The sequence below is a fragment of the Scyliorhinus canicula genome, chromosome 13 (assembly GCF_902713615.1).
Source record: "Scyliorhinus canicula chromosome 13, sScyCan1.1, whole genome shotgun sequence".
Taxonomy (NCBI): domain Eukaryota; kingdom Metazoa; phylum Chordata; class Chondrichthyes; order Carcharhiniformes; family Scyliorhinidae; genus Scyliorhinus; species Scyliorhinus canicula.
In genome coordinates this window covers 26289275-26313016 of record NC_052158.1, presented here as the reverse complement: position 1 = coordinate 26313016, position 23742 = coordinate 26289275, and the positions used below count along the sequence as shown (strand labels likewise).

At 48.2% G+C, this 23742-nt stretch overlaps 1 protein-coding gene across 1 annotated transcript; it reads left to right on the top strand.

Moving 5' to 3' along the window:
- Positions 1–375: 375 nt before the first annotated feature.
- rps5 (ribosomal protein S5) lies at positions 376–15173 on the top strand. The gene is made up of 6 exons (XM_038815249.1): positions 376–514; positions 3593–3698; positions 8391–8600; positions 10858–10986; positions 12428–12526; positions 15054–15173. Exons 2-6 carry the CDS (start codon positions 3594–3596, stop codon positions 15120–15122), a joined length of 612 nt encoding a protein of 203 aa, XP_038671177.1. The 5' UTR covers positions 376–514; position 3593; the 3' UTR covers positions 15123–15173.
- Positions 15174–23742: the final 8569 nt, after the last annotated feature.

The following is a 23742-nucleotide window of genomic DNA, read 5'->3' as shown; positions in this document are numbered from 1 at the left end:
GCTGAGTATTTCCAGCATTTTCTGCTTTTAATCCCACATTGCAGGGCTGTGGCTACGCTTCAGAAGGACGTGTGCGTTTGTAAAGTGCTGTAGAAGCGGTGACAGGGGACATGAGGAATTAAATGGCAGTGGAAGCAGGAGGAGAAAAATGTTGTCCTCCCCACACCCACGTGGCTGGTTCAGGATCTGCCCAGACTAAAGATGGCGCCGCCCGGATTCCCCCTTTCAAAGGGCAAGCGCGACTGGATGAATGATGGCAGCCGACACACGCGCGCGCAGGCTCCACTCTCAGGCGCCTTCCGACCACGCCCCCTTTTCTGGTGCCCCTGATGAAAGATGGCGGAGGTTGAAGCCGTTTACGTGAACAGCGCATGCCCAGTTCTACCCCGTCCCTGAGACACGTGCGTGGACCCGGATGTGCTGGCTCCGCGGAGAGAGGGGGGCGGCCCCTGCTTTATGATCGCGGTGCAACCCGTAGACTGGTCTTTTCGGCGGCGGATCCTGAGCCGAGCAGGTGGGGAGCGGGCGGGCGGAGGCCCTGCCGGTGGGTGGGTGGCAAGACCAGACCCCGGGCCGAGGAATAAACCAGGGGGAGAGGTTCTCTGGGATTGGGGTGCAAGACGTGGGCCGAAGCCTTTGAGCTAGGCCGCGGCCTCGGTGTCGCGCGTGAGGGCCGGGGCCGTGGAGCCTCAAAGTGGGGGGGAGGGGGGCGTTATGGAGACCGGACATAAGCAGCATCCTGGTTAAATGGAGAGAGGGATCCGGGTGTCCCCTGGTGCATGAATCATATTAAAAATTAATGTGGGTGGGTGTAATGTTCAGCCATGATCCCCTTGCAATGGGGTAGCAGGTCGAAGGGCTGAATGGCCGGTGCCTGCTGCTGTGTCTAATGGCTACAAAGGGAATTGGGCTTAAAAGCAGGGATGCCCTTTTTTTTTGTTCTCTGCAGCTGTACAGGGCTTTCCACATCTTAAAGTGACCTCTAACCAGTTTGGATCTCTTAATTTAAAAAAAATTCAGATGTATAATTTGACATATTTATATAATTATGAGTTCAGAGGAGGTTTGCTCAGATTAATTCCAGAGATGAGGAGTTTATCCGGTGAAGGAAGGTTGGACATCTGCACGTTGGAGTTTAGAAGAATGAGGGGTGAATTTACCGAAGTGTGTTTGGGTCTATGCCTGGAAGGAAGTTTCTTCATAAACCAGATTAAGAACAGTAGTAGACTCGCCAACTTTAAGGGCATTTAAGTGGTCACTGGATAGACATATGGATGAAAATGGAATAGTGTAGGTCAGATAGGCTTCAGATGGTTTCACAGGTCGGCGCAACATTGAGGGTCGAAGGGCCCGTACTGCGCGGTTATGTTCTAAGAAGCCACCGCTCCCTCCCCCCAAAGTTGGAGATGAGGATTGTTGGTCTGTGGCAGTCTCATACCCAGAAGGCAGTGGGGACTGAGTCATTGAATTTATTCAAGGCAGAGTTTGATAAAGGTGGGAGTCAAGGGTTTACAGAGGGGAGGTGTGAAAGAGACGGAGGCAAACGATAAAATGGAGTTGAAATCACAAGCCAGGTCACTTATGATCTTATTGAATGACGGAGCAGGTTCAAAGGGATGAATGACCCACTCCTTCTCGGTTCTGTGTTCCTGCACAAATCACCTGAGGGCCCTGCTTTCCTCTGCTTTTATAAGTGGCTCCCTCACAACATCATCCTGAGATGCAAAGATAATTTTGCCCCCCCCCCAAACTCCGGCCATATCAGTTTCTTAAACTCCCTCCGTGTCCCTGCCGTCCCTCGCATGCAACAAGATGTGCCAGCAGCGCTCGGGATTGTTCTCCTCGCTGAGATTGTCTGATTGGCCTTAACCGCGTTGCTGTTCGTTTCTGCTTGTCTGCCAGGCCGAACGCCTCCTGCTTTGCCCCCCCCCCAAGTCCTGAACACACACCTTCCTCCAGTCTCTTTCTGGCCCTCGCTAAACTGCTCTGAACAATCAACCTCCCCTCCTCACCCCTGTGATGGCTGGAATTGTAAACAACTTAATTCAATTCTTACTTTATTGCCACCCGGAAATCCATTTTGGGGACATTCATTCATTAAAAGAAAGTTACATATTGATGTGTGGTGGCTTAGGTACAAATGAATTCGCAGTAAAAGAAGGGAAATTGCCCGATGCCACAAGTAACTTTAATTTAAATTGGGATTGAAAACTATTCCAATTGAAATAAATCCACGAGCCCCAACCTCAGACATACCTCAGTCACAAGATGGGTTCAGGAACCCTCTTGTACTGTATTGGGGAATTGTAGTCTTTTCCCTGAAAGCAACCAGCATTAATACTCAAACAAGGGATAATTCTTGATGCTCATGTCTCTTTCGGTGTTCTCCCTCTCTTTTAAATCTGCCATCTCCTCAAAATAAAATCACAATCCTGGCCTATTCAACCCCCCTCCCCCCCCACCTCCTTGAAACCTAGTCCAAAGATGTGCAGGGTAGGTGGATTGGCCATGCTAAATTGCCCTTAGTGTTGGGTGGGGTTACTAGATTATGGGGATAGGGTGGAGGTGTGGACCTTGGGTAGGGTGCTCTTTCCAAGATCCGGTGCAGACTCGATGGGCCGAATGGCCTCCTGCACTGTAAATTCTGTGATTATGATTATCTCCGACCTTCCACTCGTCCCTGAATGTGTCGTCACCTCTTGGACCCCTTCCCAAAGCTCCCACCTTTGAATCCCCGATGGCAATGGATACGAAGGGATACAGATTACAGCACTTGAGCCAGTCTTGGACTTCGGCTCCCCATTTTTATGCCAGCTCCCCATATCGTTTGGTTCTCTGGGAGACCAACAATCTGTCTGTCCCACCAGCCTTCAACGTGTTGAACGAAGGAACATCTGCAACGCTGGGGTAGAGAATCCCGAAAGATTCACAACCCTCATGAGTGAAGTAATTTTTTTTTCCTCCTCGGTCCTAAATGATCAGCCCTGTTATCCTTTTTTAAAAAAAAATTAGAGAGCCCAATTCATTTTTTCCATTTAAGGGGCAATTTAGTGTGGCCAATCCACCTATCCTGCACATCTTTTGGGTTGTGGGGGCGAAACTCATGCAAACACGGGGAGAATGTGCAAACCACAAGGACAGTGACCCAGAGCTGGGATTGAACCTGGAACCTCGGCGCCATGAGGCAGCAGTGCTAACCACTCTGCCAGGGTGCTGCCCCACTTTATCCTGAGACGTTGACCGTCCCACTGTGTTTTTGATTCTCCGACCAGCGGAAACTATCTCTCGGCATCTCTATCAGGCCCCTCCATGCTCATGTAGGTTTTGCTGAGATATCTCTCATTCTCCTGAACTCCAGAGGGTATCAGGCCAATTTAATCAACCTGTCATCATCGTAGAACCAACCCCCTTTGTGCCAAGGACCAATTTAGTGAATCATCTCTCTATTGCCTCCAATGCAAATCAACGTGGAGAGCATATCTGCATGCAGAACACAATGCGCAGAGGGTTTTCTGTGTTGGGGTTTGGGATTATTTTGGGGTCTCCTGATTTGAAGTTATAAATGGGCTGATTTATTTCTCTCTCTCTGCAGAATGACTGAGTGGGAGGGTGTGCCCGCGGTCGCAGAGACCCCCGAGATCAAGCTGTTTGGCAAATGGAGCACGGACGATGTTCAGATCAATGACATTTCGCTACAGGTACATGAAGGCTATTCCTTTTCCCCTTTCTGGGTTGAACGGGATTTGCCCCCTGCATGATGCTGGGACAAGGCCTGTTTCTTCTGAGCCTCGTACCATTGTTCCCCCGGGGACAAGCTTCCAGTAGGAGTGGGTGGGTGCTCTGCCTTTGCCTGCCTCCTGCTGGCTGGAGAGGTGGGGCTGATGATGCCCTAGGTCAGCAAATCCATCTCCCTTGCAGTCACAGGGCAGTAGGATTCTACAGGATGGCTAAAGTGTACGTAGAGGGGAGAGCTTGGGACTGGTTTCTTAATAACAAGAAGTGAGGGTACCGCTTTCACTAAAATGGTTGGGGGTGGCCATGCCACTGCAGGATATCGGTGGCCTTGCAGATGACAAAGGAAGACTTGTTCCTTGGACTGTTGTAACGATTTGAGCAAACTCCTGCAAGCGGCATTATGATAATCTGTCTCCATGTCAGGGAATAACTACTGGCCAGGATACTGGGGATAACTGCTGCTCTTTCTCAAAACACTACCACAGGATCCTTTGTGTCATTCTGGGAGAATGTGCAGGGAGCCTTGGTTTAACCCCCCCCCCAACCCCACACAAACACCCCACGCCGCGGCTGCCCACTACCATTGTTTAAATCCGTGATTTTCAAAGCGCAGGTCGTGACCTGCGGATGGGCCGCGGCGGGATTATGTGGAATGGGTCCCCAAAGATCGCCTGGCCATTTTAAACATTTTCTTTCCAGAAATAATGTCACTGCAGTACAGTGTATGACCACATGAAGCTGATGTATAGGCCCATGCCAGGGACTTTCTTGCCTCTCTGGATAGTTTGGAGCCAGTGACCTGTAAGTTCTCTTTGGGAGGCATTTCCTGCTGCTGTGTTCAGTGCAGGATCTATATTATTTGAGTTCTGTGTGTCGCTAACAAACCTAGTGCATCCTTTATCATCTGAGTTAACCCAGCCGTACAGCCATCTCCACCAGTACAAGTCCCTGTGTCCACAACTTCCAGTTCAGAATGGTCTCTCCACATCGGATCCCTTCAAGGACGCTTCTTTTTTTCATCACCTCTCCTGCCGCTCTCCACCGCTTCTTCCCAGGTACTCGTCCCCAAGCATCCGTCTCTGCCGTGTGGCTACATGGACTCCAGCAGCTGAAATCGTTCCTCTACTGCAAGGACTTTTGCTTCCAGCTTTATTGGGACTTCAGTTGTTCGCCAAGGATGGCATTAGCTGGCGACTAAACTACACTCGTGTACAGGAGCCAGTAAATTGTTGCAGATGTATGGAATGTGTCTGCACGTTTTGCACATTGGTCAGCTGAGCTGTGCCCAGCGTTGTTTCTTTTTAGCATGTTTTCAATCTGTTACATATTTACCTGGGAAACGGTACAGACAGGCATCCAGTGACATTCAGTCTGACCCTGGTTTTAGTTCAGCCATTACATTTAATTTCCTATCCGAGGTCATGTTGGGTTTTGAACGAGTGAACCTGATTGTTAAAACTGTAATATTGAGCGTGTTAATCTTTCCAACGCTTGCACACAATTTTCCAAATGCTAACAATAGGTGTGAAGATACAAAAAAAAATCAAATAATCCTGAGTTACACCCTTTAGCAAGGTGTCAGGATAGAACTGTCCTTTAAGGTGAAACAGCAGCACAATTTATAATTTTTACATTTAATGATGCAGAAGGGCCAGTGCTGAGTGTGACGTTTTTAAAAGAATCAATTGTGAATGTGAGGATCTGTATTATTTCTTGAGTTCAATGTGTCACTAACAAAACCTGTGCGTCCTTTATCTGGGTTAACCCAGACATACAGCCATCTCCACCCGTACAAGTCCTTATGTCCACTCCTTCCATTTCCAAATTGTGTCTCCACACTGGGTTGTGAGAATCGGTCATTCTGTAAAAATACTGTCCACTTGCCTGGATGAATGTGGCTCCAAAATAGCTGAAAACGAAATTGAAAAACACTGGTTTAAATGTCCGTGTCCCTGGGATTTGGGGCTGGGTTAATGTCGGGGAGGATTTGCAAGTTGGAGTGACTGCATCACCACACTTGCTGCAGCAGCAGAATTGGGACCTGGCAATACCTGAGCCAGCGCCTCAGCTGCAGGCTCCACGGGTGCCAGCAGCTCTGTCAAGTGACGATTTCTCACTGTGTTATGAGAGTGCTGCCAGGCACTAGTCAAAGATGGGCAAGGGAGTTCTGGTGTGACCCGAGAAAGCTTCTCCTTCAACCAAATTCACCAGTCGTAGATTCAATGCTGTTTTGTTCCTCTTGGATCCTTGCTGGACCTTGCCTGCTGCTCACTGGGATTTAGTGGTAAATGCTGACCTCTAGTGGCTTCTTCTGGAAGCCCGGCAGGCGCACCTCAGGCAGTGGAGTTTCTAATGCTGCCAGGTGAAGTGTGACAGATGTCAGGGCTTGACCACACCAGATTAGTGAGCCAGTTGGGCTTTTTCATTGATCTGATTATTAGGTTGTCAATGCTCACTTCCCTTTCCAAATGATAAGCACAGCAGCTACAGGCCAGTCAGTTTGACTTTGGTGGTGGAAAAACTTCTAGAAATAATAATCTGGCACAGAATTAATAGTTATTTGGATATCTTGCAGGTTATATTTGACCAGGAACTGAACTGGACTAGCTGCATAACTACTGTGGCTACAAGAGCCGGTCAGAGGCTGGGAATTATGTGAAGAATAACTCGCCCCCTGACTTCCCAAAGCCTGTCCGTCATCTATAAGGCACAAGTCAGGAGTGTGAAGGAATATTCTCCACTTGCCTGGATGAATGTGGCTCCAACAACACTCACTCAAGCTCGATACCATCCAGGACAAAGCAGCCTACTTGATGGGCACCCCATCCATCATCTTCAACATTCACTTGCTTGATGGCACACCTCTGTATCACCTACAAGATGCACTGCAGGAACTCACAAGGTTCCTTAGGCAGCACCTTCCTAAACCCACGACCACCTCGAAGGAAAAGGGCAGCACCACCTGGAGGCTCCCATCCAACTCACTCATCATCCTGACTTGGAAATATATCGCCAATCCTTCCTGGAACTCCTTTCCTAACAGCACTGTGGGCGTACTTACACCAGAAGGACTGCAGTGCTTCACGAAGGCAGCTCACCACCACCGTCTGGTGGGCAATTAGGGATGGACAACAAATGCTCGGCTTTGCCAGTGACGCTAGTGCCCCACAAATGAATTAACTTTTAAAAAGGGTTGATTCAGGCGACCATTTTTGTTGAGGGAAAATTGTAAAGTCGGTACATGAGCAGTGGGAGCTGGATGTTCCTGCACATTAGTCATGGAAGTCAGGTGGTGGGAGTGATTATTAATAAAGAATGCAATATCCTAGACTTTATTAATAGGGGCCTAGGGTGTCATGTTAAATCTGTGTAAAACACTGGTTTGGCCTTAACTGGAGTTTTGTGGCCGGTTTGAAGGCATTAAAGAGAGTGCCGAAAATATTCATGAGAATGGTCCCAGGGATGAGAAACTCCAGTTTCGCAGGTGAATCGAAGAAGTTGGGGCTGTTTTCTGAGATTAGTTAGGGATGCTCAAAATCATGAGGGGTCTGGACAGAGTAGACAGGGAGATATGTTCCCATTGGTGGGAAGATTGAAAACGAGTGAGCACAGATATGAAAGGTATTTGGCAAAAGAAGCGACGGGGACACGAGGAGAAACCGTTTCACACGAGTGGTTGGGATTTGGAATGCGCTGACCAGAGAATGTGGTGGAGGCTGGTTCGATCGAGGCATTCAAAGAGGAATTGGATTATTGTCTGAAAAGAAAGAATGCACAAGGTTATGGGGAGAAGGCTGGTGAATGACACTGGATTGAATTACTCATTCAAGAGCTGGTGCAGACAATGGGCCAGTGGTGGGCCTCCTGTGCTGTAACCAACGTGGTTCTGTTGTCCATATGATGGGGTTTCTACTCCAGTGTGACTTGTGTTTCTCAGATGCTGCTCACGTGCTGGATTTTGCTTTTTGCTGCATTACCCTGAGACAGCAGAACCATGGTTCCCTGTGTTTACAGACACTTTCACCCTTATCTCCCCTCACGTGCAATAAATATTTGCACCACTGGTAGTGGTTGCCACAGGGGAAACGTGCCCCTCTTGGTGACCCCCTTCAGAGTCTTGCAAACGCTTGCAAGTGGGTGCTGCAGTTAGTCTCGACCCTCTGAACATACTTCCTTTGTCACTGGTTGCCCTGTCATGTCACAGTCCAGTGGCTGCTCCTGTTAACATGCAGGTGGAGATGCAGTTTTTGGAGTGTTGATAATTTACTGTGTGGTGTGTTAACCCACGCTGCTGTTGCTCACTCACCGGCTGGGAGGGGTGATGATCGATGACCCACTGACTGTCTCCCATCCAAAGCACCATACAGTCAGCAGGGGGGCTGCTATGGCCGTGCTCCTTGCCGGTTCTCTGCTGCTCGATTAGCTACGCTCTTTCTTGGTGGTTTTGTGTGCTTTTCCACTCCCCAAGTTTTTATCTGAGTCGTTTGTTAAAAATTTCAGTCGAAACTGCTTTCACCGCCTCTCGGGAGGTGCATTCTGCACGATCGTAACTCTATGATGTTTTTCCTCGCCTCCCCTCCAGCTTGTTTGCCCAGCTGGCTCCAGTTGAGTGTGGTGCCTTGTTAAACTACCTCTTTCTTTTCTACCCCCACTAGGATTACATTGCTGTCAAGGAGAAATATGCCAAGTACCTCCCACACAGTTCTGGACGCTATGCTGCGAAACGTTTCCGTAAGGCCCAATGTCCCATTGTCGAGCGCCTTACCAACTCCATGATGATGCACGGGCGCAACAACGGCAAGAAGCTGATGACCGTACGGATCGTGAAGCACGCCTTCGAGATCATCCACCTACTGACGGGCGAGGTGAGCGGGCTCTGGTGGAGGGGCTATTGCGGAAGAGGGTTGGGTATGGGCTTCGAGAATGCCACCTTGTCTTCCAGGAAAAAATTACGGTGCAAAACTGAATTGATGTTTTCAGAGTCAGACCAGTGAGGTGACTGGTGTTTCGTTCATCCTGAGTGTGCAAGTGCCAGCAAACCTTACCAATCCTGCTCGTGGTGGGCCAGGCGTTCTCGACACAGCCAAACAGCTCAGCAAATCAAACTAAGCCCTTGTGCACTGGCAGTATTAATTGCCAAAGAGCTGGTCAGCAAAAGTGTCCGCCACATTGCTGCTCCCGCCCCTTCCCAAAGCAACGACACGGTACCCACTGTCCTCCCTTTCCACCCGGGTCCTCAGTGCCGTGAGGCAGCATACTAAACACTGCACCACCGTGTTGCCCTGTGTCCTCATTTGTGAAGACAGAACCAAAGTTTGTGTTTAGTTGCTCAGCCATTTCTTTATCCCCTATCATGCAGTCCTCTGTTTCTAACTGTAAGGGATCTGCATTTGTCTTTGTATACCTATAGAAACTTTTAAAAAAAATTGTGTACCCAATTATTTTTTCCAATTAAGAGGCAATTTAGCATGGCCAATCCGCATAACCTGCACATCTTTGGGTTGTGAGTGAAACCCCCGCAGATATATGGAGAGTGTGCAAACTCCACACAGACATCCCAGTCCCATGTCCTCAGCGCTGTGGGCAATAGTGCTAACCATTACCTATAGAAACCTTTACAGTCAATTTTTATATTCTCTGAAAACTAGGGGCAGAAACAATGGTGCAGTGGTTAGAACTGCTGCCTCACATCACAGGTCGCAGGTTTGAATTTGGCCTCAGGTCACTGTCCATGTGAATTTGCACATTCTCCCCATGTCTGTGGGTCTCATCCCCACAGCGGAACAGATGTGCCGGGTAGGTGAATTGGACAAGCTAAATTGCCCCTTAATTGGGGAAAAAAGAATTGGGTGCTCTAAATTAATATTACAAAAATTATTCTATGAAGGGCGGCACGGTGGCTCAGTGGTTAGCACTGCTGCCTCACGGTGCCGAGGTCCCGGGTTATATCCCCGCCCTGGATCACTGTCCGTGTGCAGTTTGCACATTCTCTGTGTGCCTGCGTAGGTCTCGTCCCCAGAACACAAAAAAGATGTGCAGGGTAGGTTGATTGGCCACGCTAAATTGCCTCTTAATTGGGAAAAAAATAATTGGGTACTCTAAATTTAAAAAGAAAAAAATATTCTTTGCAAGCTTATTCTTGTACTCTTATTTCCTCGTCTTAATCAATCCCTTGGTCCTTTGCTGAATTCTAAACTGCTCCCAATCCTCACAGCTGTTGTTTTTCTTGGCCAATTTGTATGCTTCTTCTTTGGATCGAACACAATCTCTAATTTCTCTTGTAAACCATGGTTTGGCTATCTTTCCCGTTTTACTTTTGTGCCATCCAGGAGTAAACTATTACTACAGTTCCCCCGTGTGCTCCTTGACTATTTGCCATTGTCTATCCACTGTCATCCCTTTAAGTAACGTTCCCCAATCGATCAAAGCCAACTTGCACCTCATCATTGTAGTTTCCTTTGTGAAGATTCAGGACCCCAGTCTCAGAATCAACTACTTCACTCTCCATCTTGATGAAATTCTATCATATTATGGTCACTCATCTCTAAGGAGTCTTGCAAACCTAGGTTGCCGATGAATCCGTTCTCATTAAATAGTACCCAGTCTAGGATGGCCTGTTCTCAAGTTGGTTCCTCAACTTATTGGTGTAGAAAACCATCCCGTATACACTCAAGAATTCCTGGTCTATGGTATTGTAGCTAATTTGATTTGCCGAGTCTACATGCTGATTAACATCCTCCATAATTACAGATGTTCTTTTATTTGCGTCTCAAATTTTCTGTTTAATGCTATTCCCAACAACACTGCAGTTTGGGGACCTATATACAACCCCCACTAACGTTTTTTGCCCCTTGGTGTTTCTCAGCTCTACCCATACAGATTCCATATTGTGTATGGACCCCCCCCCCCCCCCCCACCACCATGCTACCGTGCTTGTTATTCTCTGGCTGTGAGCAGCGCTGACAGTTTTACATCAGTTGCCTGCCCAAAGAGGGCCTGAGAAGTGGCGGTGGATTGCTGCGGCCCGAATCCTGGGGGCGGGGTGGTGGTGGTACGTTAGCGTGGGGTTTTGTTAAACCGGTTGAGGGCTCCATATGTTAACCATGTCCTTGTGCTGTTCAGAACCCATTGCAGGTACTGGTGAATGCCATCATCAACAGTGGTCCACGTGAAGACTCCACCCGTATTGGCCGTGCTGGCACTGTCAGGCGACAGGCTGTTGATGTGTCCCCATTGCGGCGTGTTAACCAGGTAAAGGTGGGAGAGGGGCTGGTTATCGCAAGGCAGATGTTTTGGCCAAGTAGTGCTTGGGTTTTTGCGTGTGGGCAAATTTGGGATGCGCAGTTTGGGCAGCAGTTCGTCTGTAGCGTGTATTTGGTTTAGGGCAGAGAAAATCATTTCAGGGTAAAATGCTGGAAGGTTTCCGAGCCAGTGAAGGATTAAGATGTGTGTGGTGTGCTCGTTGCTCCCTCTGTTGGTTGCAGTCCACACTGCAGCCGCTGCGATGTTTGAGGAAGTGGTTTGATTGTCCATATAGGGAGCTCATTTGTGTAAATCTATCCCTTAGTGTGTGCCAAATTAGGTATTTCATATCTCTTGCCGTTATTCCCCAGACCCACTTGCACTTTCCAGGCAAGAGCTGCTGCGGAACCAAGTGTGGCCTTTCGGCCCCTTGAATCTATTCTAGCATTCGGTTAAATCATGGCTGATTTGATATGTTGAACTTTGTTTGTCCACCTTATTTCTGTAACTCTTAATACCCAAGCCCATTAAACAACAGTCCGTCTGTGATGGACGGTATCTGGCATAGAATTTGACCGTGCGCTCTGATACCTCAGTATTGCATTGAGGGAGTGCTGCGTTGTTGGAGGTGCCATCTTTTGGATTGGACCTGTTAAGACTAAAGTCTCCCGGCGCTTGTTTGGGTGAGAGCTTTAAGATTACATAGCCCTGTGGAAAGAAAGTCGTGGCAGTTCTCTCTGTGCCTTTGGGCGATCACTGATCGAACTGATTAACCAGTTTACTGGGCTTGCTTTATGGGAACTTGACATGTGCCAATTGTGCGTGGGGTGTTTTTTGGGAAGGGGTCTGGGGGTTGTGGAAGGGCCTATACATAAACACAAATCTTTTCTGGAGTGCCCCAGGAATGTGAAAGATGTAATGTAAATACAAGTTTCTGCAATGTTAACACAATGTGGTAGATGTTGGCTGCTGGAATAGGGTACGAGCTAGTCACTTACATAGAATTTACAGTGCAGAAGGAGGCCATTCGGCCCATTGAGTCTGCACCGGCTCTTGGAAAGAGCACCCTACCCAAGGTCAACACCTCCACCCTATCCCCATAACCCAGTAACCCCACCTAACACTAAGGGCAATTTTGGACACTAAGGGCAATTTATCATGGCCAATCCACCTAACCTGCACATCTTTGGGCTGTGGGAGGAAACCTGAGCACCCGGAGGAAACCCATGCGCACACGGGGAGGATGTGCAGACTCCACACAGACAGTGACCCAAGCCGGAATCGAACCTGGGACCCTGGAGCTGTGAAGCAATTATGCTAACCACTATGCTACCGTGCTGCCCACTTGTCGGGATAGTGCCCCATAAATGCGCACAAGTGCTTTTGAGGCACCCCACCCTGTTGTCCATTTACCGCCTCTGATTTTCTTTCTTGCTGCTGTGTGTTGCAGGCTATCTGGTTGCTATGTACTGGGGCCAGGGAAGCTGCATTCAGGAACATTAAAACCATCGCAGAGTGTCTGGCTGATGAGCTGATCAATGCTGCTAAGGTAAATCGCTGCCTCTGAAGAATTTTTTTCAGCAGAAAAGGTCAATTTTTAAAGGGAGTGCTCAGGGCTCGGGCTGGTTCACCTTCTGCATGAAAATGAAAATCGCTTATTGTCACGAGTAGGCTTCAATGAAGTTACTGTGAAAAGCCCCTAGTCACCACATTCCGGCGTCTGTCCGGGGAGGCTGGTACGGAAATCGAACTGTGCTGCTGGTCTGCTTTAAAAGCCAGCGATTTAGCCAAGCGAGCTAAACCAGCCCCTGTGTCAGGGCGGGGATGGTGGGAGGGGACTGATGTAAACAAGGGAGTGTCACTGTCTGAAATAGAGAGGGCTTGTCAGCCCTGCAACGGGTCATAGCTCAGTCACTGACTTTCCTTCGCTGTCTCTCAAAGGACTTGCTTTGTCAATGTGAGTTCTGTTTGTGTAAAACGTTCTTTTGTGGTTGATGATTATGAAAATTGCAAATCACTCTGCACGTCACACTGAAGGTAGTTCTCCCACACTTGGCAAAACGACAGCGGCGATGAGTTTTTTTTTAAACCCGAGGTGGTTTTATTTCTGAAAGGACAGTGGCAGCAGATTCACTGCTATCTACTGAAAGGGAACTGGACAAATCATTCTTAATGGCGAGGGTGAGAGAGTGGGACGATTGGATCGTTCTTTCCCAAGAGCTGGCGTCAGACTGATGGGCTGCAACAGGTTCTTGCGCAATCCAGCCATTGGGGTCTGGATTTTGGACATCTTTTAAAAAAAAAAAAAAAAAAAATTAGAGCACCCAATTCATTTTTTCCAATTAAGGGGCAATTTAGCGTGGCCAATTCACACTACCCTGCACATCTTTGGGTTGTGGGGGTGAAACCCACGCAAACACGGGGAGAACATGCAAACTCCACACTGACAGTGACCCAGAGCCGGGATCGAACCTCAGCTAAGGCAGCAGTGCTAATCCACTGCGCCACCGTGCTGCCGATTTTGGATATCTTTTTAAAAATAAATTTAGATTACCCAATTATTTTTTCCAATTAAGGGGCAATTTAGCATGGCCAATCCACCTACTCTGTACATTTTTGGGTTGTGGGGGCGAAACCCACGCAGACACGGGGAGAATGTGCAAACTCCACACGGACAGTGACCCAGAGCCGGGATCGAACCTGGGACCTCAGCGCCGTGAGGCGGTTGTGCTAACCACTAGGCCACCGTGCTGCCCTCCGATTTTGGATATCTTGACGGGGTAATAAACCCGCTTCAGTCTGATCAGCCCCATTGCCCTCCTGATTGGTTTCTGGGATAAATGAACCAAATTCTTCATTTTAAAACTCCCTTCTGCCTTGTGGCATTCCTCTTGGATATGTGGGTCGGGACATGATGGCACAATCTCACTGACTGCCACCCACCTGCTCTACCTGTACCCCACCCCGGGCAACAGTTGGGAATGCTGCATTGCAGCAGGATGCATTCTAAGGATGTCTGTGTAGATTGTGGTTAAAGATCCTGTGGCATTCCTCGATGGGAGCAGTGAGTTTTATCTGGCCAACATTCCTCCCTTGCCAAACACCATTTTATAAATAATGCTTGTGTATCTATAGATCCTTATCTGACTCGCTGCACATTTACTAAGCTTCTTTCTCATTCTTGACTGCCCCTCCTGGTTTATCATTCACACACAACTGCTGAGTCAGTTGCTTCTAAATGTGATGCAATCCCGGACAACATTAGGCTGTTCTGGACTTGCCTACCCCTGAAATTAATGAGCACTTGTCCCATTTGACCCACAACCCTCCTGTTTCTTTGTTTGTTGGGCGAGCTTGCATCAGAGTTAAAAGCGGCAGATTGGGAGGGTCTTTCTCGAACAGCCAGATAAGCCATAGAAAAGTTACAGCACAGAAGGAGACCATTCAGCCCATCTTGTCCATGCCACTCCAAGGACACCAAGGTGCCCTTTCAAATCCCACCTTCCTAAACCCAATCCATCATAGCCCTGGAGCTTTCAGCACTGAAGGTGCAGATACAGGTACTTTTTAAGAGTTTAGGGACCCTGCCTCCACCACCAACTTGGGCAGCAAAATCCAGACTCCCATTACTCTCTTGTCGGGAAAAAAGTTCTTCCTCACGTCCCCTTCTGCCACTTATCTTGAATCCAGTTCCCTGGTTCTAAAATTATCCACCAAGGGAAACTATTTTATTCTGTCCACTCTCTCTCGTAATTTTGTACACATTCAGCCAAGGCATCCCTCTGCCGCCTTTGTTCCAAGGGAAAACTGCCTGAACCACTGATTGTGTGGAGGGGGGGGGGGGGGGGGGGGTGCAGAAAGCTGCCTCTTATCTTTGACTGAGAAATTTGTGCTATCTCCTTTTGTGCAATTCAAGTTCTCCCTTGGTATCACATTCAGCCTTGCCCTTGACTAGGTTGGAGGGGCATCTAAGGTTGGGTTTGTAACAGTGAGAAAATGATGGCAGCAGCCAGAGTTCCCTAGTTGTCCAAGCTGTGCCCAGGTTATTAACGATTCACCCTTGTTGTCATTCGCAGGGTTCCTCCAATTCTTACGCAATTAAAAAAAAGGACGAGCTGGAACGTGTGGCCAAGTCTAACCGTTAGTTTTGTGACATCTGAGCCTCTGCATTCTTGAATAAAGTGTTTTAACAGATACCCTGTCTCGTATGCCCTTCATTTAAAAAAATTAATTTAGAGTACCCAATTCATTTTTTCCATTTAAGGGGCAATTTAGCGTGGCCAATCCACCTAGCCTGCACATCTTTGGGTTGTGGGGGCGAAACCCACGCAAACACGGGGAGATGTGCAAACTCCACACGGACAGTGACCCAGAGCCGGGTTCGAACCTGGGACCTCGGCGCTGTGAGGCTGCAGGGCTAACCCACTGCGCCACCGTGGCTGCCCTCATATGCCCTTCATAAAGACAACTGTTCAGAGCCGTTTTTGTTGGGGTGGAGTGGATGATCTGTGCTTTGGCGCTGTATTGTTCACTGGAAGTGTCATCCAAGTTCAGGTCCCATTCCAGGACTTCCATGGAAACATAATCTGTACTGGGGAGCCTGTGTGCAAGTCGGTTGCAATTTTTTCTGCAAGATGTTTGGCAAAAGATGCAAGAGAGATGTGAAGGAAAAAACCGTTTAGGACCTAGAATGCACTACCTGAGAATGGTGTAGAAGCTTCTGTGTTTCCTTGGTTGCAAATGGTGAGGACCCTTAGAAAGTGTTTCCTCTTTTGAGAAATACACTGTGGATGTTTATCTTTCATGTAAAGTGATCTCTAGTCAGTGAGGAAGATGCAAAGTGATCAGTGATACAAAGCAGGCTGCTATCTGATCAAGCATGCTCTTGTCTTGTTTTATTTTGTGGGATGTGGGTGTTGCTGGCAAGGCCAACATTTGTTAGCCTTCCCGGATTGTCCTTGAACTGAGTAGCTTGCTTGGCCATTTCAGAGGGAAGTTGAGAGTCAAGCTCATTGCTGTGGGTCTGGAATCAGTTTTATGCCAGACTGGGTGAGGATGGCAGATTTCTTTCCCCAAAGGACATCAGCGAACCAGATGGTTTTTATGGCAATCAACGGTAGTTTCATACCTTTTTTTTTTTTTTAATTTAGCGTACCCAATTATTTTTTCCAATTAAGGGGCAATTTAGCGTAGCCAATCCACCTATCCTGCACATCTTTGGGTTGTGGGGGTGAAACCCACGCAGACACGGGGAGAATGTGCAAACTCCTCACGGACAGTGACCCAGGGCCGGGATTCGAACCCAGGTCCTCAGCGCCGTAGGCAGCAATGCTAACCACTGTGCCAGGTAGTTTCATACCTAAGCATCACTGAGGCTTGCTTTCAATTCCGGGTTTTGACGTCACTAGCAAGGTGAATGTTTGTTGCCATTTGAACTGACTGGTTTGGCTAGGTCATTTCAGAAGCTAGCTACGGGTCAAATACATTGATGGATGGTGGGGGTATAGCCACCGAAGCTGGCCACTTCCTGACATAAAATGGAACATTGAGTTGCATGCAGGGAAAATTGGACAATGACAAAGAGGCAAGCAGGTTGCAGAACCTCTGTGGATTCTGTCTGAAGAAACCAGACAGCACAGAAACTAACAAGTTGCGCATATTAATTGAGTGATTTCCTGGAGATTCCCTGGCACAATGGACAACAATTAGAAGAGATTGAAACATTCTATAGCAGGTCAGACATCCCGGCGCCAGTGGAGTCAAATGAAAGAACACAAACAAGGTGGAAAGAACCTCCCAGTGATCAAGGAACAGCCCCGTTATTGGGGAAATTCAAATCAATCGATTGGGAAGAGACCCAATCGATTGCAAGTTTATAGAGGGTCCTCCCAGATGGGCCCGAAACAGTATAAGACAGAGACCCCGACCCCAGCTCTCTGTTAGCCGGCCCTCCCAGCAGAACACCTTTGCAGCAGCTCTCCAGGAACTTGAACGTGAGAAGGAGAGGCCTGGCAAATTGCTACACCGACAAGTAAGTGTCATATAACGCACGCTACGAGAGTAGACACTCCTGACCCCTTTAGTCCACACCAACTGGTGGATCCAGGACAAAGCAAGAGGCCATTGTCCCCTGATCCGGAAGTTCCCTTATTCCAGATAAGTATTGGCCTAGTACTGGTAGGAACAGTTTAGTCTTAGTATTATGTGCATGAGTAGTAAATAACTAATAATAAACATGTCTTGTTTGAACTTACTAACTGGTGTATTGAGTCATTGATTTGAACTTGAATCTTGTGGCGGTATCATAAGGATACCTGGTGACTCTAGAGCTAAGGAATAAAACAGCCAATTGAGTGTAAAGCACACTCACCCAGAACGAGCAACAGGGGGTGTGGGGGAGGATGTGCCTGGAGATACCATAAGACATAGCAGCAGAATTAGGCCACTCGGCCCATCGAGTCTGTAACTCCATTCAATCATGGCTGATATTTTCTCATCCCCCATTCTCCTGCCTTCTCCCCATAACCCCTGATCCCCTTATTAGTCAAGAACCCACCTATCTCTGTCATAAAGACACTGGTATTTGGCCTCCACAGCCTTCTGCGGGACAGAGTTCCACAGAATAACCACCCTCTGGCTGAAGAAATTCCTCCTCATCTCTGTTTTAAAGGATCATCCCTTTATGAGATGATGTCCTCTGGTTCTAGTTTTTCCTACAAGTGGAAACATATTTCCGAGTCCACTCTATCCAGGCCTCACAGTATCCCGTAAGTTTCATCCTTCTAAACCAACGAGTACAGACCCAGAGTCCCCAACCGTTCCTCATATGACAAGCTCTTCACTACAGGGATCATTCTTGTGAACCTCTGGACCCTTTCCAAGGGCAGCACACAATTCCTTGGAAATGGGGCACAAAACTGCTCACAATACTCCAAATGGGGTCTGACCAGAGCCTTATACAGGCTCAGAAGTACCCTGGCCCACATGTAGGCCAGATTGGGTGAGGATGACAGCTGAAATGTGAAGCAGATATGTTTTTAAAAACGGCAATTCATGATAGATTTGAGCCAGTGCCCCATGGCGGTGACAATGCCACCACGCCACCGTCTCCCTGTACGAAACACTGAAGATGAGTTAAGAACAGATGCTCATTGAAAATCGCCTGATTTCATCAGGATGACCTTGGTTTTGTGGCTTGTTCTCATTTGGGTTTTGTTGTTCTAGCTCTTGACCAAGACCGCATACTTGTTCCCCCGCCCCACCGGTGTAGTCAGGGTGACACTGTTGCATGAGATCACTGCACGAGTGGTGTGTGAAATGGGTGACCAGGTGGTGTGCTAATGTACACTCCTTTGACAAGCTGATAGCTGTATTGTTCATTCCCACCCTCTGCACCATTTCAGAGTCACTGGATTTGTTGATTTTATGCTTCAGTTTTTTACATAGAATTTACAGTGCAGAAGGAGGCCATTTAGCCCATCGAGTCTGCACCGGCTCTTGGAAAGAGCACCCTACCCCCTACCGAAGGTCAACACCTCCACCCTATCCCCATAACTCAGTAACCCCACCCAACACTGAGGGCAATTTTGGACACTAAGGGCAATTTACCATGGCCAATCCACCTAACCTGCACATCTTTGGACTGGGAGGAAACCGGAGCACCCGGAGGAAACCCACGCGCACACGGGGAGGATGTGCAGTCTCCGCACAGACAGTGACCCAAGCCGGAATCGAACCTAGGACCCTGCAGCTGTGAAGCGATTGTGCTATCCACAATGATACCGTGCTGCCCTGTAGGCCGTGCTTGGCCTGCAAAAAGCGATTGTAGCCGGGTGCCTCCTTACTCCCTTATTACAAAGGCACCAGGTTAGCAAAATTTTGTGTGCACGTCATTTCTGTTGCTAAGAGGTCAGCAAGTGAGAAGAGTGCAGGTGAGTGGAACTAATTGAGCCTTTTCAAAGAGCTGGCACAGGCATGGTGGGCTGAACAGGACTGCCTGACTGACATGGCTTTGATTGTCATTGGCAATGCAAGCATTTGTTGCCCTCTCCAATTGCCTTTGAGCTGACTGATTTGGCTCGGCCATTTCAGAAGCTAGTTAAGGGTCAATCACATTGTTTGGGGGGAGGGAGCAATCTTCACATGCTCCTTGTCTGACTCGTGTAAGCCCCTCCCCCCACCACCCTGATAGACTGACTCCACTGCTGTGTTGAATTCCCTAAAGTCTCAACCTGGAAGAAGGATAACTCAAAGCTTTCCAGCATCACCTCGCTGCGTCTTATCAACATCCATCGTAATTGTTTATTTGTATTATGTCCTGTTGCACTGCATGGTTCCCTTAAGGTTGGTGGGCAGCCACATACACACGCTATTTTAAAAAATCATTACCGTTGACATGTTAGTTGGCAGATTCCTGTTGGGTGGGGAGCTAATATATCACTAGATTTACATCAGTTGGGCAGAGTCAGATCCTCTGCAGCTGAAACCCTGCCAGTTTGGCATCTACTCATGCCGGAATACAGGAGTCAGTGTAAGACAACATGGTGACGCATTTGTTTATAATTCACAGCGAGTGTAACCTGCCTGAAGGGGAAGGTGGCAGGAGATTCAACACAACGCCCGATCAGGAATTGGCAGGGCTCTGGGGAAAGTATAGGGAGTGTGAGGTCAATTGGATAACTGAAAGAGCAGGCAGGGTGGCCTGTATGATTCTATGATGGAACGGATACTATAGTGATGCAGGGGGCTTATTTTCCAGCTGCAATGGAGACCATTGCTGCCATTTATTTGAATTAGGAGTAGGCCCCTCGAGCCTGCTCTGCCATTTGGTAGGATCATGACTGATTAGATTGTAACCTCCATATTCTTGCCTACCCCCCCGATAATCTTTCACCCCCCCCCCTCCCAAAGTTGGTCAAGAATCTATCCAGCCCTGCCTATAAAAATATTCAAATACTCTGCTTCCACTGCCTCTTGAGGAAGAAAGTTCCAGAGACACTCAACCCTCAGAGAAAAAAATGCTCCTTGTCTCTGTCGTAAATGAGCGATTCCTTATTTTTAAACTGTGGCCCCTGCGTTCTAGGTTCTCCCGCAAAAGGAAACACCCTCACCCTCAGGATCTTGCATGTTTCCATCAAATGGCCTATGACTCTTCTAAGCTTCAGCGAATACAAGCCTAGCCTGGTTTAGCACAGTGGGCTAAACAGCTGGCTTGTAATGCAGAACAAGGCCAGCAGCGCGGATTCAATTCCCGTACCGGCCTTCCCGAACAGGCGCCGGAATGTGGCGATTGGGGGCTTTTCACAGTAACTTCATTGAAGTCTACTTGTGACAATAAGCTATTATTATTATAGCCTGTCCAACCTTTCCTCCTTAGACAACCCACCCATTCCTGGTGTTGGTCCAGTCAACGTTCTCTGAACTGCTGTTAACGCATTTAGATCTTTCCTCATATAAGGAGACCACTAAACACTACTCCAGATGTGGTCTCACCAATGCCCTGGATAACTGAAGCATAACCTTCCTACATTTCTATTCAATTCCCTCACTAAATGAAACCATTCTCCGAGCTTTCCCAATTACTTGCTGTACCTGCACACGCCTTTTGTGATTTGTGCACTGGGACAGACTCCTTTGCACCACCGACCCTACAATTGTTTGTAAAAAAAGCTATATTTGAGTAGCGATTACACAGGTAAGCTCACCTTTCCTTGTGTATAGCTCAGAAGAGTGAGCAGCGATCCGATTTGAGATGTTTTAGAAAATAAAGAGACATCATTTTCTCTGGTGTAGGGGGGGTCCTAAAATACTCGCCATAGTCCCAGATGACCATGGGCTGCTTTCCCTTTTGAGCGGGAGAGCTGACTGGTGGTGATTTAACCTGAGGGTCACCACACCTCAGGTGAGGTGCAAGGTTGAGAAGGCGGGGCCTTCATGAATAACCTCAGCCGGTACGGGTATTGAACCCACATTGTTTGCCTCCCACTGCGTCACCAACCAGCGGTAACCAGTCAACTGAGGCTTCTCCACCCTGGTCCCCTTGCATCCCTCCCCACCCTGCACCCCTCCACCCCCACAAGTTGCTGCCTGTGGAGGAGCGGGATATTCCGGATGTTTACAACCCATTGTCTGAAGACTTTCTCTCTGCGCCTTGATAGTTTACCTACCAAATTTCAACTGACCTCTGGCCCTGTTATCCGACCGTGCTGGAATGCAGCTCGTTTGGTTCTGTCATTTTTGAAGGAAGGGCAGAGCGCACGAGAATGGAGATTTGTTATTTTTCAAACATGTTTCCTCACATACTTGTGAAATAGGAGCACAGCCTGGGTGCTTTTGTTTCCTTGTCGGTACTGTTCTTGCGCAACCCTTTCTTTGCATTGCCATGGATCTGACTCATACTGGGCGAATGGAAATCTACTGGATGTGGTACATGTGACTCGAGGCGAGAGTGCCACCTCTGAGCCGTAGTCATGCTTCTCTAGGATTCCAGTGGGGTTCCCGCGTACCTGTACAACGACTGCCCGCTGTGCTTCTGGTTGATTCTTTGTCCTGCCCATGGGAGTTTGTTGAATTACCTCCATGCTTGCCGTAGCCAATTGGTTAGACCACAATGATCTCCACTCAAGAGCTGAGGCACAGCAGGCAATCCCCAGGAGTGCAGAGAAAAAACCTCAAGGATCTCCTCATGGCCTTCTTGAAAAAGAGCAACATTCCCCACCGACGTCTGGGAATCTCTGGCCCAAGACCGCCCAAAGTGGAGGTAAAATACCTGGGAAGGAGGGGAACGCCTCGATTTCATCGTAGAAAGAGCACGCTGAAGTCAAGGGTTGACAGTGAAAGGCACTCATGGCAACGCAGGCATTCCACTACCCACTTGGTCTTCCAACCATTGTCTGCCCCACCTGCAACAGAGACTGTCCCTCGGTCACCTGAGAACTTTTTGGTCATCCTTGACTCCCAAGGGACTACTTCACCTTTGGGAGGTGGGATCTCTTGCGCTGAGCATTCCGTGGCATTATGCTGGATAAACTAATCCCCACACGTGGCCTGCACTTGTTGAATCTTGGGAAAGCACAAAGTTAATATTTTGAAACCCTCCCAACCCAACCTTAAGCACAGATTTGGTTAGGATTGAATAGTAGCAGTAGCACGGTGGTGCAGTGGTTAGCACTACTGCGTCACGGCGGTGAGGTCCGAGGTTTGATCCCGGCTCTGGGTCACTGTCCGTGTGGAATTTGCACATTCTCCCCGTGACTGCGTGGATTTTGCCCCCACAACCCAAAGATGTGCAGGGTAGATGGATTGGCCGCGTTAAATTGCCCCTTAATTGGAAAAAAATGAATAGGGTACTCCAAATTTATAAAGAATAAAGGATTGAATAGTAGATTGATACAGCAGTTCAGCCCATCCCTTGGGTGTACAACTGGACTTGCAGTAAAGAAAAATCTAATTCCTCTTTGGCAAGCGTTTGAATCTGCTGCCAGCAGCCCATCCAGATCACGATCATTTGCTGTGTTTAAAAAAACTCAGCTCATGCTGGATTTGTTTACCAATTTCCTCAAATCATCTTCTCACATAGACCTCACTATGGGCTGAAGTGCAATGCTAGTCAGATCGCACCGTCTCGCTGTTGGTCCATTGTGGTGTCGCTGATCAAATGGGGGTTAGCACTCAGCCAAAATGGTCATTAACACACGGCCCGAGACAGCACTAAACAGTTGCATCCATATTTGGCAGGATTTGAACTGGTGTGTGCGAAACCTACAAGATTATGTTAGCCGCAGTCTAGTTTTGCTTCTTATGACAGAAGGTTGCAGGTTCAAGTGCCAATCCGGAGACTTGAACACAAAATCCCGGCAGGCACTGCAGTGTGGTACTGGAGGAGTACCCCACTGTTGGAGGTGCCATCTTTTGGACGAGTGAATGCAAAGCAACCTGTGGCACTCCAAGAAGATTGGTATCCCTGCTCGCAATGTAACCTTCAAACAACGATCAGGTTAGCTGGCCCTTCTCACATAAATGCACATCAAGCTCCCACAGATATTGGTTTGCTGCAATTTCTCCATCTCAGCCCTTGATTGCATTTAAGACTCTGAAGCACTTGGGGATGTTCTGAGGTTGTGAAAGGTGCTGGAGCAATGACAGGATTTCTTCACAGTTTCTGGTAATCTTCTGTCCCAGGTGCCCAGGGGCTGTTTAGCACAGAGCTAAATTGCTGGCTTTGAAAGCAGGCCAGCAGCACGGTTCAATTCCCGTAACAGCCTCCCCGAACAGGCGCCGGAATGTGGCGACTAGGGGCTTTTCACAGTAACTTCATTGAAGCCTACTCGTGACAATAAGCGATTTTCATTTCATTTTCATAAATAGGGCCTGGCTGTTCCGCTCCAAGGTTCTCAGCAGCTGGGAGCCATTCGGACTTCCCTTCTTGTCCAGGGAGTGCAGTTGGAAATTGGGTATAGCGGGCGAGGTGAATGTGGACCCTTGGACCTCCTGCCTTCTGCAGTTGATCAGCCTGCTGTCGCTGCTGAGTGCTGCGATGAGGTTGACCCAAATTCACAGTTGGTGGATAAAGGAGGTAGCAGGGGGAGGTGATGGCATAGTGATCATGCCAGTAATCCAGAGGCCAAAGCTAATGCTCTGGCCACCCGGGTTCAAATCTCACCATGGCAGCTGGTGGAATTTAAATTCAATTCATAAAAAAATCTGGAATTGAAAACTAATCTCAGTAAGTACTTTTATCTGTTTATGGAATGTCGGTGTACTGGC